A 17855-nucleotide genomic window follows, 5' to 3' on the forward strand; every position below is an offset into this window, starting at 1 on the left:
GCGTCTTGGCACTGGTTGATGTTCTCTTCTTGAATATCTGGTGAGTCCTTTGTTCATACTCGCTGAATCCTTCGAAAAACGCCCCCCAGCTCTCGAACGCCTCTACCTCCATACGCGGAGCGCGGGCAACATGGTCACTCGATGCAGGGACGTGGACATCCGGGGATTTAGCTTCAGTGGTCTCGGCGTCGGGCTCGGATGCCGACGCGACGTTCGCCATGCTGCTTGTCCTGCTTTTCGCGCCTCTTTTGAAATGAGAGGCTCGCAATGAATTAGGATGAGTGAAAGGGGGGAAGGGGTGTTTTCAAACATTCGGAGAGGCCTCAGTTTTCGAGATTTTAGTTTCGGTAAGATATTCTATTTCGCACTTAGTAGGAAAATTCCCGTGTGACTTTATCCAGTTCCTTATTATATTGTGCGTTCTACTCGAACTTTCCGACGCCGGTTAAAACGTCGACGTACTTGGGCAAATTACTTGAACTCACTGAGGGCTTGTCTAAGTACGAAATAAGATTTTTATCAAGTTCGAAGAGGCGCCACATGTTTTGGACTTGAGAATTGTATTGGACGAGTCAGTCCATACTTTTAATTTGGTCAGAATTCGCAATATTTGTTTGCTACAATAATTCAATAACGCACGGTGACCCTGCTCTTCCAATCACAGCAGCCGTCCAATCCAGAGCCAAGGAGGATCACATTGAAGCGCTCATTTGGTGAGTGGCCTGATGTTGCAGCGCGCCATCAATACGACCTTTAAGCCCGTCGGAAGAAGATTCATGTCGTCGCAGGTGCCACCCTTCCACCTCGCTGTGCCGGTCCACGACCTTGCGGAAGGTGCGATCAGGCGTGCTTTCAGTGGCATCGAATGGTTGTTTAATTCTCAAACTACGCCGTGGTGTCGTTTAGCCAAGGAGTTCTACGGCTTGAAATTAGGCTTCATCGAAGGGCGCTCGTCCAAGCAGTGGCAGGTTCGTATTTGTCCCGGCTAAGTGATTCTAATAGGTCTGACACTGGAACCCAATGAAGGACTACAACATGTTCGGTCATCAGCTCGTTGTGCACCAAGTGACGAAAGACTACCGCGGCGTGGACTTCTTCAACCCTGTCGGTGAGTAGATTATTACCGTCAGAACAGGGTTTTCCTCTAAGATAATTGCTACAGATGCGGACGATGTGCCGGTCCCGCACTTCGGTGTAGCGCTAACGGTCGACGAGTTCCACGCCCTCTCCAAGCGTGTGCAGGGTCTCAGCATCAAATTTATTGTTGAGCCTCACCTCCGCTTCGCTGGCCGCAAGGGGGAGCAGTGGACCATGTTCTTCAAGGACCCCAGCGGCAACAACCTCGAGTTCAAGGCCATGACCAACCCCGAGAACCTGTTCGCTAAGTACGTCGAAGAATAATTCAATGCAAAAATTCTGCTCTTCTACCTGTCCATCTCTAGTGAAAAAAAAATAAAATACGAGATCTATGTGAAACTGGGTGCTGGTTTAGTGGCGTCGCTAGTTGTCACCACCGTCGATATCATCAGGCTCGAAATCGCCAAATTCGTATCCATCGTCTCCCTCGGCATCGCTACCGTCAGCTTCAGCTACAGCCGCTGCTTCGGCCTCGGCTTCTGCGAGCATTTCCTTGTGCATTTCAATGGCTGTTTCGTACATACCGAGGTACATTTCTTCTGACACGTCCTCCTTCGTTGCTGCAGGCTCAGAAAGCTCGTTCAGTTCTTTCTCTATCCACTGATGAGCGCCCACAGTATCCACCCACACGCCAATATTCTGCGAGATGTAGACAAACGCTTCTTCGATGGAGCCACGCTTCGGATCCGTGATCTCCTCCACGTACTCCATCACCTGGAAGAAAGCCTCATGGTACGCGATGACAACGGCCAAGAACGGATTCAGTGCAAACGCCTTGCGGAATGCCTTTTGAACGACTTCTTCCGAAGATCCCTCCTCTTCCAGCACCTCCCACGACACGTACTCAATGACCACTTGGCAGTAGGCCAGCACGGCCGAGTCCTCGTCCTTGTGTTCCTCGATCAAGGCGCGTGCTTCAGCGCCACGACCTTCATCAACCAACGCACACGCCAGACCCTCGCGCGAGTGGAAATAATCTGCCTTGTCCAAGCTCATGCACAGCTCATAGTTCTTAATGCCACGGTCAGGCATCCCGGCCTCGCAGCAGGCCGCTGCAAGCTGCTTCAACAGACTGCAATATACAGTCAGTTCCCACTGCATTTAGCAAAATTTGCATCGTACCTGATGTATTCCTTGGTATCATTGTGCTCCGCCATTTTGCCCTCTTTGAACATCATCTCGTACAAATCGAAGGTCTCCACTGGCTTAGGGAACTCGTTGCCGCATTCGTCCAGTTCTCCTGCTGCAATCTTGGCCAGCAGCGCAGCTGGTCTTGCCGCTCCCTTAAGCTTCCATTCGGATGGAGGTTTGGGTCCCTTGCGCGCTGGCTTTGGCGGTGCAGGGTTCTTGGGGAATGCGCGCAGCTCCTGCAGTTTTCGATCCACCGAGCGTTGCAGCTGCACTACACGCATACGACGTCGGTTCTGGTGTTTCTTGTCCTTGTTGAACTGCATACTGTTCATGCATGTCTGCGCGAAGGCCTGTGCCTTGCCGGCGTTTGACGAGCGCGCGCCCTTCTGCTTCTTCTGCTTAACGCCCATGCTACACACTGAGTGGTGAGCAGCTCCGAACACAGAGAAAACGATATACTGTAGCCATCGAATAAAAAAACGGTTTATCGACAAAAATTGAGTATTTCATTTGTAAATATCAGAAAATATCTCCATCAAGCCTGTGTGGACAGTGAACGAGCAACCAGATGCGACTGAAGATGCTGGCGACGACACGGAGACTGACCAAGCCGTTCATGGCGGGCGCGCGCTCATTTGCGGCCAAAGGCAAAGGCGGAGCTGCCGCTGTGGAAGAAGTTGTGGACCTGACCACGGTGGTGCCCACCAACATTTTTAAGGACGGAGCCCACCCGGAGCTCAAGGACAAGTCCGAATACCCGGAGTGGCTCTTCACGCTGCTGGACCCCAAGCCAACGCTGGGCGAACTGGAGCGCACAGGCTTCGACAATCTTGAGATGGAGGAGCAGCACCGCTATCTCGTCCTACTCAATCGCCGTTCGGTCAAGGCCAACAACGCCGAGAAGGCCAAGAAGTAAGCACACAGATTATAGAAGATGAGCACAGGGACGGAGGTGGCGGCTAAGTAGGAAGGAACATGCATCGAATCAACAATGGAGCCGTGTGTGTCGGGTTTTCGCAACTTAGTACTGTAGAACGTGTCAATGGGGCAGAGATGTCACGGAATTTACGCTGCACGTTTGCGTTGCGCTGGCTGTTAATTCGGTAGAGATAATTTGATATCTTGGAGTGGAACAGGTGTAGACGCTACCGTCGATTTATCTCGACTGCTGCTGCTTTCTGACACGATAACGTCCAAACTGTTAACGAAGAACCTACGATGTAGTCGGGAATCCTCCAGGCACAAGCTATAACAGACAAGGAATACTCTTGTTATCTAGCTGTTTGGCCACGTACATAATTTGCGAGTGAGAAAAAAATAAGCTGGCGTCGACAACGTACCAGACACACGTTGTTGCCGTTGAGAAGAACTTGGTCCAGCTTCACCTCACGTTTTCCCTCCGGAGTAATCTCACTGAACGGAAGAAATAAACCGCAACAAAGTTAGTTAAAAGTTACTATGTATTGCAAGTACTATACATATCACGAGGCAAGCAGTGGCAAAAAATACCGCAACGTACTACTCCGTGACGTCGTCCAGCACCATGTCTAAAGAACCGAAAGCAAGACTAGGTCAGCATTTTTCACTTTACGTCGTAAAGTAAGGGACAGTAAGCTCATTGCAGATACGGCAGTAGCTGTCACCACTTACTAACGTAGTCGTCGAAGCCCCGCAGCGTGCCGAGGAACTCTTTGTCGCCCTTCATGACGATCCAGAGCTTAGAGCCGATGCATTTGTCAATAAGCTCTGCAAACAGACAGAAAACAATCGCCGACGATGACGCCGTAGCATACTCCGTAAGCATCGTTCTACAAACAGTCGGTGCCTCGTAGCACTCACCGAGCGGCAAGATGCGGCCTTGGGACATGGTCGGTTCCGCAACCAATTGAGTTTTTGATGCTGTGGTGTAAACTCTAATTACGTGCACCACGTCACTTTCGCGTTTTCGCTGATCAAGGGACGAAATGGAGCTGGATCCGGAGGAGCAGGAGCACTACAAGTCGGTATTATTGTCGTTCCGCGAGTATGAGTCCTACATGATGCGCGAAATCTACCGGCGCAAGAAGCGCATGCAGGCAATGCCCGTCGATATGCAGCGCCGGTTGCCTCAATCCTCCACGCTCCGTAACTTGCATCACTTCGTCAACGCGACGCACCACAACCAGATCCTATTCGAACGCATTGTGCAGGCGCAGCTGGAGAATGGACCAGCATACGAGCTGCCCGAGATTACGCCTAAAATGCCGTTGCGGAGCCCCCTGCGCCACTTCTCGAAGCTCAAGAGCACGCTGCACCAGTTTGTGCGTGATTGGTCTGACGAGGTCGGTCGATGCTTGGGAGCATGGCTCTATCGTTATCCTCTGATCCCTGTATTGCGTGTTGATATGCTACAGGGCAAGAAAGAGCGTGACATGTGCTATACGCCCATTATCAAGGAGCTACGTCGCGTTCTGATGGTGAATCCAGATAACCCGTAAGATATTTGCGGAGGATGTTAGCATTGCTGAAAAGGACGGGGAAATAACTGCTTTGACTGGTACTGGGCAGAATGGATCGTCCTCGGGTGCTGCTACCTGGAGCGGGGTTGGGACGACTCGCGCTGGAGATCGCCGCCTTGGGCTACGCTGTCCAAGGCAACGAATTCTCATATCAAATGCTGTTCGCAAGCAACTTCATTCTCAACTGGTACACAGTCGCCTTGCTCACTTTTGTATGTTTCATGATCGTTAATTAGTACTCTACCGTCGTCAACAGGATATCGCGGCCTTTGGAATTCGAGATTCACCCGTGGATTCACAACCCGTCTAATGCGATGACAGTCACCGATCTACTGCGCCCCGTGGCCGTCCCGGACGTTGCACCAGCAGAACTTCTGGGTCTAAACACAGGCACTGCCGTCCCGCCCGATTTTTCTATGTGTGCTGGAGAGTTCCTGGAGGCCTATGCGAATGACAAGGGTGAGGAACATTCCGCTGCAGGTATTTGCAACGTTTTATAAAGGCTGATGTAAATCTGTCGCGTCTTGTAGAATGCTGGGATTGTATTGTGACGTGCTTCTTCATCGATGCGGCACCGAACGTGATTGAGTACATTGCTGCATTTGAGCGTCTGCTCAAGCCTGGTGGCTATTGGATTAATCTTGGCCCTCTGCTATACCACTGGCAAGACGGAAGCGGTGCCGATGACGAGCGCTACGAGCAGTCGGTGGAGCTCTCGTACGATGAGATCAAGCACGTAATGACCACGTTCAACTTCCGTATCCAGAAGGAGTCCCAGCGCGAGTGCCTGTACACCAACAATTCCAAGAGTATGATGAAGACGGTCTTTAATTGTGCCTTCTTCACCGCCATTAAGGAGGCCGGCCGCGTTTAGATCAAACGTAAGAGGCCAATGCACGACGAGGACAATCCATGATGTTGGTGACAGAAAGTATTAAGACTGTCATTCTTTTCTCCTGGTTCCATCTCATTATCAGGCTGTCGTTGACTTGTTATACCCCGTCACTCGAGATCGTCATCGTCGTAGTCGTCAACCAGTGCCTTGATGGCGGATGCGTGCACGGGCACTTCGTCGCCCATGCGCTCCATCTCAGGATTACCTTCCACGTCCATTTCGCCCTCCATTTGGCGCTTGAGTCGAGCGTGCAACTTTTTGGACGAAGCGGGCGTCGGTGCCTTCCTTCCTCTCGGCGGCGTCTCCATCTTGAATTGAACTAACATGTAAACACACAAACATGTGTATGCCACACCACAATATGTAGATTTGTGTAGGCCATTTCATTGCAAGTTCCCCCAAAATCTGGATCCTTTAAGGCTTGAAGGCTCCTTCGGCACGTAGTGATGGACCGACTGCAACGTCTCTTTGGCAACCTTCCTGGACTTCCGGGCCAAGGCGGACCTGGTGCTGATGGACCTTTGGTCGACACAGCTGAGAAGGTGCACATTTCGTCGCTAGCGCTGCTTAAGATGCTGAAGCACGGTAAAATAGATGTTCTCGCCTTTAACCGACCTCGTCAACTAATTTCCTAATTCTGCCAGGCCGTGCCGGTGTCCCAATGGAGGTGATGGGTCTCATGCTGGGCGAGTTCGTGGACGACTTCACGGTCAACTGCATCGACGTGTTCGCCATGCCGCAGAGCGGAACGGGCGTGAGTGTGGAGGCCGTGGACCCAGTTTTTCAGATGAAGATGCTGGAGATGCTTAAGCAGACAGGAAGAGCCGAGATGGTCGTGGGATGGTACCACTCGCACCCGGGCTTTGGTTGCTGGCTGTCGGGCGTGGATATCAACACGCAGCAGAGTTTCGAGGCGCTGAACCCACGCGCTGTAGCTGTGGTAGTGGACCCTATTCAGAGTGTCAAGGGCAAAGTCGTAATCGACGCCTTCCGCCTCATCAACCCACAGCTTATGATGATGGGACAGGAGCCGCGACAAACCACGTCAAACATCGGCCACCTGAACAAACCGTCGATCCAGGCGCTGATCCACGGTCTCAACCGTCACTACTACTCGATCGCAATTGACTACCGCAAGAATGAGCTCGAGGAGCAAATGCTCATGAATTTACACAAGAAAACGTGGAGTGACGGACTCGTACTGACCAAGTTTGAGGACCACTCCAAGGATAACGAGCAGACCGTAAAGGTACAAAGCCGAACTACTGCGAGGTTTTGGTTGCGTGGATGTGATGTAACTGTGAAATGTGTTACTGTCAATGCAGAGTATGCTGGCGCTTACGGACCAGTACAATAAGCGAGTTCAGGAGGAGGAAGAGAAGACTCCCGAGGAGCTCGAGGTGCTGAATGTCGGCAAACTGGACCCGAAGAAGCACCTGGAGAACGACGTGTACGACCTCATGGCCCTCAACACAGTCCAGTGCCTCGGTGCAATGCTTGACACTATTGTGTTTTAGATGGACCGACTTTTAAACAGAGAGACTGAGGGTGTAGTGTAACTACCGGTACAGACGAAGACACACGAAATGGATTGTGTCGGCTCTCTTTTTTGTTGTTGGGGTTCATTCATTTTAGGGTTTATGATCACGTACTGGTAGATCCTTTCTACAAGAACAAAAAGGCAAGCGAGATAACAGCATTTTAGCCAGGCGGCCAGCACAAGCGGAAGCCATAATGAGGCAAGCTACCGCAGCTCGTCGACCTTCACAGGGCGGTTCTCAGCAAGAGACTTATTTGCAGCAAGAGCCAACAACAGAGCCTCACGACCAGCGTCACCGCCCACAGGAACAGGTGCACCCGTCGTGCACACACGGATGAACGCCTCCATCTCCGCAACATAAGCGTCCATGTAGCGCTCCAGGAAGAAATGCAGTGGCAAGTCGCGACGCACACTCTCATTCGTTGAGATCACCACCTGATTCGAATGCTTGTTGTCACACGCCACGGAGCCCTTGGATCCAAGCGCCTCCACGCGTTGGTCGTAGCCGTATGCTGCTTCACGACTGTTCTCGATGTAGCAGATCACTCCGTTGCGGAACTTGAGCAGCACCACGGCCGTGTCGATGTCGCCCGCTGCTGCAATATCAGGGTTGATGCTTTGTGCCATTGCGTAGACCTCGTCTACCTCGTCGCCCACCAGGAAGCGAGCCATGTCGAAATCGTGGATTGTCATATCACGGAAGAGTCCGCCGGACACCTTGACGTACTCAATTGGCGGAGCCCCGGGATCGCGGCTGGTAATGCGTAGCATGTTTACCTTGCCGATCTCGTCGTGGTCGATGGCCTGCTTGATGCGGGCAAAGTTGGAGCAAATCTGTAAAAATTATCCAGGTTCGGATTAAGGGCTGAAACTCGCCCTTATGAAGTTGGAACCGCTAGTAATCGCAGAACAGCATTGTGCGGTGAAAGTGTTACTGGACTTTGTCTACAGCAGCCAGCCACTTACCGCCTTGATAGCCTTATTGACGACATCGACGCTGAAGTCTACAGGCTTTTCGCAAAAGATATGCTTGTTGTGCTTCGCCGCCTCGATAATCTGCTCGGCGTGCAGGGCAGTTGGGGAGCAGACGACGACGGCGTCAATGTCGGCAATGAAGACGTCGGACGCATTCTTGGTCCAGTGCGCGATACCGAACTGTGCAGCTACAGTCTCTGCCACGTCACCCACGGGGTCAGCGATCTACGCGTAGTCAGTCGAGTGAGTCACCAAAACGTGCGTCAGACACCACTAATTTCTACGCACAGTGACGATGACGGCTCCGGCGCGCTGTAGACTCTGCGCGTGCACTTTGCCGATGCGACCAGCGCCAATGAGACCCACACGCAGGGGCTTGGTCAGGTTCGAGTTGAGCATATTGGAGGCAGGGGGCTATGATAGAAGCGCAGGAGAATCGTGAAGTGCGTCCACGCACCGGGACAGCTTAGGTGGCAAGTACAACAGGACGCTTCTGGTGAGATCGACCAATGGCAGCGCGGCTCCATTACTGGAACCGGCGCGAGTTGTTCCAGTTCAAACACAAAACAATGAGTCGCTAATATAGTTGACGAAGATGGCAACACGGCGGGCTGAAGTTATGTATTTATATGAGACCGCTGCCCAGTTGTTGTGGTGAGGCAACCGCCTGCACTTGATACGATGCAGCGCAATGGCGTTCTGCCTGCAATCAATGCAGGTACGCCGTCAGTCGCTCATCGTGGCGTGAGCCCCAATGTGGCCAAGCGCGCAGCCTGGTTCACCCCACGAGATGGACTAGGGACACCGGATAGGAGGACGGAGCAGCAGAGTCTTGCATCCGTAGCTGTGCCAGCAGATGGCGCTTTCCAGCCAAGACACGAGCAATCCCCGACCATCACACAGCCAACTTCAACATCTCTAGAGGACGCACTTGAGGTGCTGCACGAGGTGCTGATAGAGACCGATAATCAGAGCGATAGTGCACAGAGGCGAGACGCTGCATTGGAGGAGACTACGCGTCTTCACGCTACTGAAGGGCAAGAGCTCGAGCGAGCGCGATTTGCTGCTGACGAGCAGATGCAGACGACACTGGAGCTGCTGCAGGCTGAACTTGCTCGAGAGAGACGCGCTCAAAGCACAAGGGAAGGCTCCAGACCTGTCATAGTGCCTTCAACGGAGAAGAAAAGCCACAGCAAACGACAAGCCGCAAGACTGGCACCTCGACTTCGGAACTCACCGTTTAAACCTCGCTCGAAGGAATTTCTTTCAGTGCAAGAGAGAGAAACACGCCTCGAAAATAGTCGAGAAAATACTGCATTTGACCGAGACGTCAATGCAGATAGACTAGGGCGAGAGATAAAGCTACACGAACTCTGGGAGGAACGAGCTTATAGTCAACAGGACTACGAGACCATGCGAGAGCAAGTAATTGAAGAGAAAATACGGCAAGTGACATTGTTCCAGCGACTGGAAACGGCGCGATGTTCGCATACGCGTCAGCTCAACGACGCAGAAGCCGCTCTCCGGGCCTCACAGGCAGATGGGGAGCGTCTTCAGGCTCGACTAGCACAAGCTCGAGTCAGTGCTGCTCACGAAGCGCGACGGACGGCTGCACTTGCCCAGAGCTCAAAGGCTGAACGCCAGCGACTTGTCTGCGCATTAGCTGAGACCCGACACAAATTTCGCGAATGGAAAGAAGGCGAGGCTGCAACACTGCGAGCTACGCGTGAGCAGGCTGTGCATGCACTGCGCACGGAGTATGAGCTCAAACTAGCTCGTCATCAGGAAGAGAAGCAGAAATTGAGGGACAAAGTCAAGGATCTTGAAGTCTCGCTGCGTTTGCTGCAGCGAGATCGTCAGCTCTCACCTGATCAACTAAGTGAGCGAAAGGGAACTTTATTACAGTTTACCCCTGGTGGGGTCGGCTTTGGTGATGTTGGAGCGGCTGATTTCATCGAGGCTCAAGGACGCATTCAAGAGCTAGAAGGGCTACTGCAGCTTAGTAAAGAGCGCCAAGAACGACAAGATGAACTTCTGCGTGTCTCTGAGACTGCCCTGACAAGGCTCAACCAGGAGCGCGAGTTGGACGCTCTTGAGAATCTCTCGTTGCCGTCACCTGCTGTAGCTTTGGCTTTGACGAATTTGACAGGCGTAACGCCGGTAGAAGAGACTGACAAGCCCAGTGGTCCAGCAGGACTGACACCAATGCCTGCTACACCTGCCACTGCATCAGTGTCTCCGGATGTGGCGCCTTTGACGGAAGTAAGGAAAATGGAGCGTCTAGGATCTATGGTGGCGCTCTCTGCTCCCCCATCGACTCCAAATGGCAGCCCAGGAAGGCGACAAAGCTCGACTGGTGGAACAGATATCGAGAAGGAGGTCTTACGTCGCAATAGCATTGTTCTGAGTGCAGAGGTCAACCGATATCAGAAGATTGTCGTGCAGTCCATGGAAGAAGTTCGTGCATTGAAAGAGTTCAGACGTCAAACTCGTAGTGGCAGTGCAGATAACTCCGCCATTGTGTTGACCGCTCGAGAAGCGTACTTGCTGGAGGAACTTGCAGCGTCACAGCGTGAGATTGACACAATGAAAGCAAAACTGAGGAAGATGCGCAAGAAACGGAAGTCAAAGGCTAAAAGCAGTGGAGATGGAGGACTCCTTGGACAAATTGACAGCGATTCTACATGTAGTAGCTGCCGCAGCCATGAAAAGGACAGTGACAGCAGCAGCGATAGTGATGTCGACTGTGAGAATGAAAATGACAGTACCTCGGAGTGTGATAGGCCGCTTGTCGGATCAGTAAGCCAGCCGCGAATGTCTTTGATTAAGGAACATGGAGACGAAAAAGAACTGCTCGAGACGGACGCCGCCGTCATGATGATCCAAAGCTTCTCTAAGGGATTTCTGGCGCGGCGGCAGTTCATTCGAAAGAAGCTTGCCATAGGGAAGATCAAGGCTCGATATCGTGGTTACCTTGTACGTAAGAATTACGAAGCTCTCGGAAGCAGTATGATCACCACGGATCGTCAACTCCTCCCGTCGGGACTAACGCCAGAGGCTGCACACGATTACTTGCTGGTGACGGAGGCTATGCAGTACAAGATGCAGATTGTAGAGCCGCACCATGAAGAGCCCTACATCTGTGAGGGCGGTGGTCAGAGTACTAGCGATATGGTGGACGTTGTGCTACGTGTGTCGAAGGATCCGCCTATTCTGCAGCTTCAGACGACACCCAGTACTCCGTCAAACCAAGAGACTGCTGTGGCTCGAGTTGCCTACTTTCACTTGTTCGAGACTATTGCACTACTCCCGTATGAAGACGAAGAGGTCGTCCTGGAGACCTCAAGCGAGAAAGAAATCGCCCGTATTTTCGCTGCACGGTTGGTTGTGCAGTGCAAAGGCTCAGACAACCGCGACTACCATTTCTTCATTACGCGTACAAGCAAAAAGGAGCAAGAGAGTGCTGCAAATGGTAAAGAAGATTTAGTACTTGGCCGGAGACCTCGCACGCTTCTCACGGAGCTTCCGGTTCAGCCGATGGAAACAAGAGCTACCTCAGCATCAAGTGACACCTTTGAACCTCCTTTGGATGGAGCAGAGTCAGTATTCGTTCATGAGGTTGACTTGGACTTGCTGATTCGAGAAGCACGAACAGATCCGCTGAAAGAAGATAGTGCAAGCACAAGGTGCGTGACTGGAGAGGACGAGGTATCAGAGCACGGTACTGCTAGAGTTTAACGACTTGTTAGAAGACTATCGAGTACTTCGTATGGTCTTGAGGAGCAGCAGCACAGATCTGATTTGTATCACAACGAGCAATAACAAACCAGAACCATCGATCAAAGTTTTAATTGCTTTCTACCCGTTCGGAGTCCTTTGTCAGCAATGCGCATGCTAAGGGCGCAGAAAAGAGTTACTTTATCCAAGTCAACCACGCAGTTCATCAACCTTAACGGGGCGATTCTCAGCAACAGACTTGTTTGCAGCAAGAGCCAACAACAGAGCCTCACGACCGTCGTCACCGCCTACAGGAACCGGCGCGTCTGTAGTACACACGCGGATAAACGCCTCCATCTCTTCGACATAAGCGTCCATGTAGCGCTCCAGGAAAAAATGCAGTGGCAAGTCGCGGCGCACACTCTTACCTGTCGACACCACAACCTGGTTTGCGTGCTTGTTGTCGCAAGCCACGGAGCCGTTCGAGCCCAGAACCTCCACCCGTTGATCATAACCATACGCGGCCTCGCGACTGTTCTCAATGTAGCAGATGACTCCATTCCGAAACTTAAGCAGCACCACAGCCGTGTCGATGTCACCCGCTGCTGCAATGCCAGGATTCACGCTTTTCGCCATGGTGTAAACCTCGTCCACCTCATCGCCCACCAAGAAGCGAGCCATGTCAAAGTCGTGGATTGTCATGTCGCGAAATAGCCCACCAGAACTCTTGATGTAGCTCACAGGAGGCGGACTGGGGTCACGACTTGTGATGCGGATCACGTTGACCTTGCCAATCTCGTCACGGTCGATGGCTTCCTTGATGCGAAGGAAGTTGGTATCAAAGCGCCGTTGAAACCCGATCATGAGCTTCACACCAGCGGTTTCGACCTACGAGGAGCCAAAAAGTCCAATAGGGAAAGTCAGTTACTTGTAGGAAACAAACTCATGAATGGCAAGCTACACACCGCCCTGATGGCCTTGTTGACAACTTCCAGTTCAAGATCCACAGGCTTCTCACAAAAGATGTGCTTCTTGTTCTTTGCAGCCTCGATAATCTGCTCCGCGTGCCTGTTTGTTGGTGAGCAGATGAGCACCGCATCGATCTCGGGATGACTCAACACTTCGGACGCGTCGTTGGTCCAGTTGGGGATGCCGTATTTCTTGGCGATTCTTTTGGCGCGATCTGGCTCCGTCTCCTGTTAGAAAAGCAACCAATATCAGTATTTAACCGTTTGCAGTACATGGTAGTCAACATCCGCACTTCCACGTACTCGAGCTGGTAGCTGAATGCAATGTACAACTGCACTCGTACGCTGTACCCCTTGAGCGTGCACTTGGCCAATACGTCCAGCACCTACGATTCCGACGCGGAGAGGGCGATCGGAGGCGACGTTGGTCATGGGGCGGGGTGTGGAGAGACGTGAAGCCAAGTTGCGCGTTTGACGGAGCAAGTACATTTCGAGACTTGCTCTTGTCCTGGGGGGTGCAGTTGGATTGCGGGACTTGCGTAATGCAAGTTGAAGCTGATAACCCATTATCTATCATATTTAGTGTGTGAGTTTAACACAAAGTGCTATTTAGTCCGTATGATGGGGGCATCTCGCACAAGATCAGTCGACTGGTAGAGAGTGAAGCGCGCCAATTCCTTGCCAAATTGCGCGCTTTTTTATCTGATACCTTCTTCACTTCTGTAAATACTCCGACAACTATGAGTGAAGCATTAAAGGCACTGGAGAGCGCGTCGCGTCGCGAGCTGCAGGCGCTGGCCAAAGAATTGCAGCTATGCAGGGGAAATGCCAAGTCAGACGTGATTGTTAGCAACGCTGCGGAATTCCTGGACAAGCACCCCAAGGATGGCGAGCAAATGGTGTTAGCCGCACTGGGCAGCAGCCGCAATGTGACTCCCGTGGCGTCACCTGTGGCTAAAAAGATCACACCCAAGAAGGACACGTCGAAGAAGCAGGAAAAGGCGGTGGCCGATGTCGATGTAAACATTAAGGAGACCCAGATCAACAAGCAGCAACCGAGGAATGAGCCGAGGAAGGTGGGGATGAAGAACCATGAGAAGAAGACGCCGACGAAGAAGGTGACGCTTGCAGTTACCACCAAGGCTACGCCTACTATTGCCTCGCAAGCTAAGAGTTCACGCGTTAAGGCTTCATCTTCGACAAAGAAATCGCCCACTCGCGAAAGTCATCCGGCGCCTACTATTGCCTCGCAAGCTAAGAGTTCACGCGTTAAGGCTTCATCTTCGACAAAGAAATCGCCCACTCGCGAAAGTCATCCGGCCTCTGCAGAAAATAATGTAATTGCTGCCAAGGAAGGGGGGCCTGTTATTGACAAGAAACCTGCACTAGCCAGCAGGAAGGCTGAGCTCAAGGCGCGAAAGACTGTGGAGGCTCTAGTGAAATCTGCGAAGGACCTTACATTTGTTGGTGACTCGCGCGTACGCTGCTCCACGACGGGACACGAGATGAAGGCAGATGTGGACGTTATTACCACATACATCTACGGTAAGCGCTACCTCAAAGCTCGCAATCTTAAGCTCTCGTTCGCAAAGTACGTGCCAATGTTTGTGGATCACCCGGACGAGTCAAAGCCAGGCATGCTGTGGTGTAACGTGACAGAGTTGGCAATTGCCCGCGACGAGAAGAGTGTCAAGAAGCACACTTCTGCTCCAAAGTACCAAAAGCAACTGCCGATTTGGAAAGCGGAGGAGGCTGCAAAAAAGGAGGCCGAAGAGGAGGAGGCTCAACGTCGGGCAGCTCGCATTGAGGCTGCAAAGAAGAGGAGGCTCGAAGCTGCCAAAGTAGACGGTGATAACGCCGCGGAAAAGGAGCGGCCAGCTAAGCGAAAGCGCACGGCGCCCCCATCGGATCACAAGTAGGTAGAACCGTCCTACCGATAGTATCGCGGGAGTTTGTGTGCATTTCAATAGATCCATCCTATGGATAGATGGGAACATTTTGGCAGCAAATGAAAAATACGTGAATGTTTTGTTACCCACAGACCGCAGTCTACCTGGTCTAATTCCTAGCTACAGCTGATGCAGCTAGCTGTCTACGTCCCGGGCAAAGAAATTTAAGAGCGACTTACATCTATTTGTTCTTGGCAGCCAGCGACTTCTCGTACTCGGCCACCAGCTTCTCCTGCATGTCACGCATGACAATACCGTGAGTCTTGTACTCCATCGTGAACTCACCCTTGCCCTGCGTGGACGAGCGCAGATCCGTCGAGAAGCCAAACATGTTCTGCAGCGGCACGTCGCACTTGACGACAGTGTGCATCTCATCGGCGTCGCTGCTGTTAATGAGACCACGGCGACGGTTCACCTCAGCAATAGCCGTACCCTGGAATTCGTTGGGCACCTCCACTTCCACAGCCATTACAGGCTCGAGGATGCACGGATCGGCCTTCAGGAACGCCTGGCGGATAGCCAGCACCATAGCGGTACGGAAAGCAAGTTCGCTGGAATCCACAGAGTGCGACTGACCATCATTCACCACCACACGCATACGCTGCACCGGGTGGCCAATGAGCCAACCCTTTTGAATGGCATCGTTCACACCCTTCTCACAAGCCGTAATGTACTCAGGAGGGATAGCATTACCGACGATAGCGTTCTCGAACACGACACCCGAAGTGTTGCCTGCGTTGTCAAGCTCTTCTACCTCCTCGTCCGTAAGAGGCTCAACGTACCCAACCACACGGGCGTATTGACCAGAACCACCACTCTGCTTCTTGTGCAGGTAGTTGAACTCGCTACGCTGACGGATCGTCTCGCGGTAGTTCACCTGGGGCGCACCAGTCTCCACATCCACGCTGTACTCACGCCTCATGCGTTCCACGTAGATCTGCAGGTGCAGCTCACCCATACCACTAATGATCGTCTCCTTACTGTCGTCATCCACACGCACACGGAACGTCGGATCTTCCTTCTGGAAACGGTTAAGCGCCTTGGAGAAATTGCCGATCTGCTGCTTGTTCTTGGGCGTCACCGCCAACGACATCACCGGCTCAGGCACGTGCAGACTCGTCATAGTGAACTTGCCCTGGTTCGTGTCACTGAACGTGTCCATACTGGCACATTCAACGCCGAACATGGCCACGACCTCGCCAGCACTAACTTCCTCCACTTCTTCCATCTCGTTCGAGTGCATCTTTACTAGACGCGGCACCTTAATGCGCTTCATATCGCTCATGTTGTAGATAAAGCCACCGCGCTTAAGGGTACCAGCGTACACACGCATGTACGTCAGCTGACCGAACTTTCCCTCCTCCAGCTTGAAAGCAAGCGCCAGTAGAGGCGCCTCGGGGGAGCACGGGACACCCACACGAGCCTCGCCCTTCGACTGGTCCAAAGCGTAGTTCTTGACCTCCGACGGACTCGGCAGATATGAAATAACACCGTCAAGCATTGGCTGCACACCACGATTCTTGAAGGCCGATCCCATCATAACCGGCACAAACTTGTGTGCAATAGTGGTACGACGAATGGCGTCCTTAAGTTGCTCGACGGTGGGCTCTTCCTCCATAAGGAACAGCTCAGCGATTTCATCATCAACATCAGCCAGCGCCTCAATGAGCTCCAGACGCTTTTCCTCGGCCAAGCTGCGAGTCTCAGCAGGAATGTCGTCTGACTCCTCGATTACTTCACCGCTGTCGCCCTTGTTGCGCAGAGCCTTCATGGTCAGAAGATCTACGACACCCTCAAGGTCATTTTCAGCGCCGATAGGCACCTGCAGCGCCCAGGCGTTCAGCTTGAGCTGTGTGCGCAGGTCTCCAATGACCTTCCAGGGGTTGGCACCCATACGGTCAAGTTTGTTGATAAATGCAATTCGGGGGACACCGTAACGCTTCATTTGTTTGTCCACAGTAAGTGACTGGCTCTGCACGCCGGAAACACCGCAGAGCACCAGCACGCCGCCATCCAGCACACGCAACGCGCGCTCCACCTCAATGGTAAAGTCGACGTGACCAGGTGTGTCGATAATGTTGATGTTGGAGTCCTTCCAGGAGCAATATGTGGCAGCGGACTGGATGGTAATACCCTTCTCGCGCTCCAGCTCCATGGAGTCCATCTTGGCACCGACACCGTCCTTGCCACGCACATCGTGGATCGCATTGATACGGCCCGTGTAGAAGAGGATGCGCTCCGTAAGCGTCGTCTTGCCGGAGTCAATATGTGCCGAGATACCAATGTTCCGCAGGTTGTTCATGTAGCCCTCGGGCACGGGGAAGCCAGGCGCAAAAGGCGGCACATCCGCGTCCGACATGGCGGCGCTGAAGCTGCGAGACAGCAACGACGATGTCGGGCGCATGCGCAGCGTGGTAGGGCTGCTGCGGCGCAGACCGGCAGAAGCACGAGACAGTTGCAGCCAGCGCATATCAGGCTAATAGACGTGAAGAAAGTCGCTTGAGCTGGAGACTGCGAGGAGCTCAATGAACGTGATGGCCGCACGTTTGAGTGGCGGAAACTCACCCGCGAAACGCGATAGTATCAGAAATACTCAGCTATTATCAGAACGTGTATCAGCTAATTTGGAAAAAGAGCACTTCAACTTCAGTCGTCCAGATTGCTACATGTACCATGGGATCTTCCGTCATCAAGACTGGCGGTATAGACATTTGGACCGACCTGTTGATCGCGTGCCTCGTGGTGTTCGTGGTGTTGGCGCCTGCCTTCCTATTTCGGGTCCCTGCTGATTCTGATGCTGTTGCTTCGGCATCGCCTTCCAAGAGATTCTCAAACAAAAACTACCGCAACGACAACATCGTGGAAGCTAAAAGGCGCCGAAGAGTTGAAGTCGAGCAAACAACTGAGCGGGAATCGAAGCCCCAATCTCGCCAGTAAGCACAGCAACGGCGCACCACCAGCGCCAACAATCCTCTGAATGTACTTCGGAAAACCTTGAATAAAGAATATTTGACCATTTTCAAAAATGAAGTGTAATATATGAAA

At 52.5% G+C, this 17855-nt stretch overlaps 11 protein-coding genes across 11 annotated transcripts; 6 read left to right on the forward strand and 5 right to left on the reverse strand.

Moving 5' to 3' along the window:
• Positions 1–776: 776 nt before the first annotated feature.
• PITG_08671 (uncharacterized protein) lies at positions 777–1116 on the forward strand (the record flags this gene model as incomplete). Its single annotated transcript, XM_002902709.1, has 3 exons — positions 777–834; positions 907–968; positions 1027–1116. 3 exons carry the CDS (start codon positions 777–779, stop codon positions 1114–1116), a joined length of 210 nt encoding a protein of 69 aa, XP_002902755.1.
• Positions 1117–1500: 384 nt separating this feature from the next.
• On the reverse strand, positions 1501–2701 carry PITG_08672 (uncharacterized protein; the record flags this gene model as incomplete). Its single annotated transcript, XM_002902710.1, has 2 exons — positions 1501–2209; positions 2260–2701. The coding sequence occupies 2 exons, from the start codon at positions 2676–2678 to the stop codon at positions 1501–1503; spliced, it is 1128 nt and encodes a 375-aa protein (XP_002902756.1).
• Positions 2702–2790: 89 nt separating this feature from the next.
• PITG_08673 (uncharacterized protein) lies at positions 2791–4155 on the reverse strand (the record flags this gene model as incomplete). The annotated part of the gene is made up of 5 exons (XM_002902712.1): positions 2791–3514; positions 3609–3681; positions 3788–3815; positions 3919–4014; positions 4108–4155. 4 exons carry the CDS (start codon positions 3971–3973, stop codon positions 3482–3484), a joined length of 189 nt encoding a protein of 62 aa, XP_002902758.1.
• Positions 2849–3184, forward strand: PITG_08674 (uncharacterized protein; the record flags this gene model as incomplete). The annotated part of the gene is made up of 1 exon (XM_002902711.1): positions 2849–3184. One exon carries the CDS (start codon positions 2849–2851, stop codon positions 3182–3184), a length of 336 nt encoding a protein of 111 aa, XP_002902757.1.
• Positions 4156–4220: 65 nt separating the features above from the next.
• On the forward strand, positions 4221–5640 carry PITG_08675 (uncharacterized protein; the record flags this gene model as incomplete). Its single annotated transcript, XM_002902713.1, has 5 exons — positions 4221–4589; positions 4662–4741; positions 4816–4953; positions 5023–5225; positions 5297–5640. 5 exons carry the CDS (start codon positions 4233–4235, stop codon positions 5638–5640), a joined length of 1122 nt encoding a protein of 373 aa, XP_002902759.1.
• A 467-nt stretch (positions 5641–6107) lies between these two features.
• On the forward strand, positions 6108–7178 carry PITG_08676 (26S proteasome non-ATPase regulatory subunit 14, putative; the record flags this gene model as incomplete). Its single annotated transcript, XM_002902714.1, has 3 exons — positions 6108–6246; positions 6306–6910; positions 6987–7178. 3 exons carry the CDS (start codon positions 6108–6110, stop codon positions 7176–7178), a joined length of 936 nt encoding a protein of 311 aa, XP_002902760.1.
• A 227-nt stretch (positions 7179–7405) lies between these two features.
• PITG_08677 (inositol 2-dehydrogenase, putative) lies at positions 7406–8575 on the reverse strand (the record flags this gene model as incomplete). Its single annotated transcript, XM_002902715.1, has 3 exons — positions 7406–8035; positions 8168–8401; positions 8465–8575. The coding sequence occupies 3 exons, from the start codon at positions 8573–8575 to the stop codon at positions 7406–7408; spliced, it is 975 nt and encodes a 324-aa protein (XP_002902761.1).
• A 282-nt stretch (positions 8576–8857) lies between these two features.
• On the forward strand, positions 8858–11914 carry PITG_08678 (uncharacterized protein; the record flags this gene model as incomplete). The annotated part of the gene is made up of 4 exons (XM_002902716.1): positions 8858–9445; positions 9533–10361; positions 10512–10817; positions 11016–11914. 4 exons carry the CDS (start codon positions 8858–8860, stop codon positions 11912–11914), a joined length of 2622 nt encoding a protein of 873 aa, XP_002902762.1.
• A 189-nt stretch (positions 11915–12103) lies between these two features.
• PITG_08679 (oxidoreductase family, putative) lies at positions 12104–13350 on the reverse strand (the record flags this gene model as incomplete). The annotated part of the gene is made up of 3 exons (XM_002902717.1): positions 12104–12781; positions 12859–13089; positions 13165–13350. 3 exons carry the CDS (start codon positions 13348–13350, stop codon positions 12104–12106), a joined length of 1095 nt encoding a protein of 364 aa, XP_002902763.1.
• Positions 13351–13590: 240 nt separating this feature from the next.
• Positions 13591–14668, forward strand: PITG_08680 (uncharacterized protein; the record flags this gene model as incomplete). Its single annotated transcript, XM_002902718.1, has 2 exons — positions 13591–14452; positions 14521–14668. The coding sequence occupies 2 exons, from the start codon at positions 13602–13604 to the stop codon at positions 14666–14668; spliced, it is 999 nt and encodes a 332-aa protein (XP_002902764.1).
• Positions 14669–14870: 202 nt separating this feature from the next.
• On the reverse strand, positions 14871–17280 carry PITG_08681 (elongation factor G, mitochondrial precursor; the record flags this gene model as incomplete). Its single annotated transcript, XM_002902719.1, has 1 exon — positions 14871–17280. One exon carries the CDS (start codon positions 17278–17280, stop codon positions 14992–14994), a length of 2289 nt encoding a protein of 762 aa, XP_002902765.1.
• Positions 17281–17855: the final 575 nt, after the last annotated feature.

Source organism: Phytophthora infestans, genomic scaffold (genome assembly GCF_000142945.1).
Source record: "Phytophthora infestans T30-4 supercont1.16 genomic scaffold, whole genome shotgun sequence".
NCBI lineage: Eukaryota > Oomycota > Peronosporomycetes > Peronosporales > Peronosporaceae > Phytophthora > Phytophthora infestans.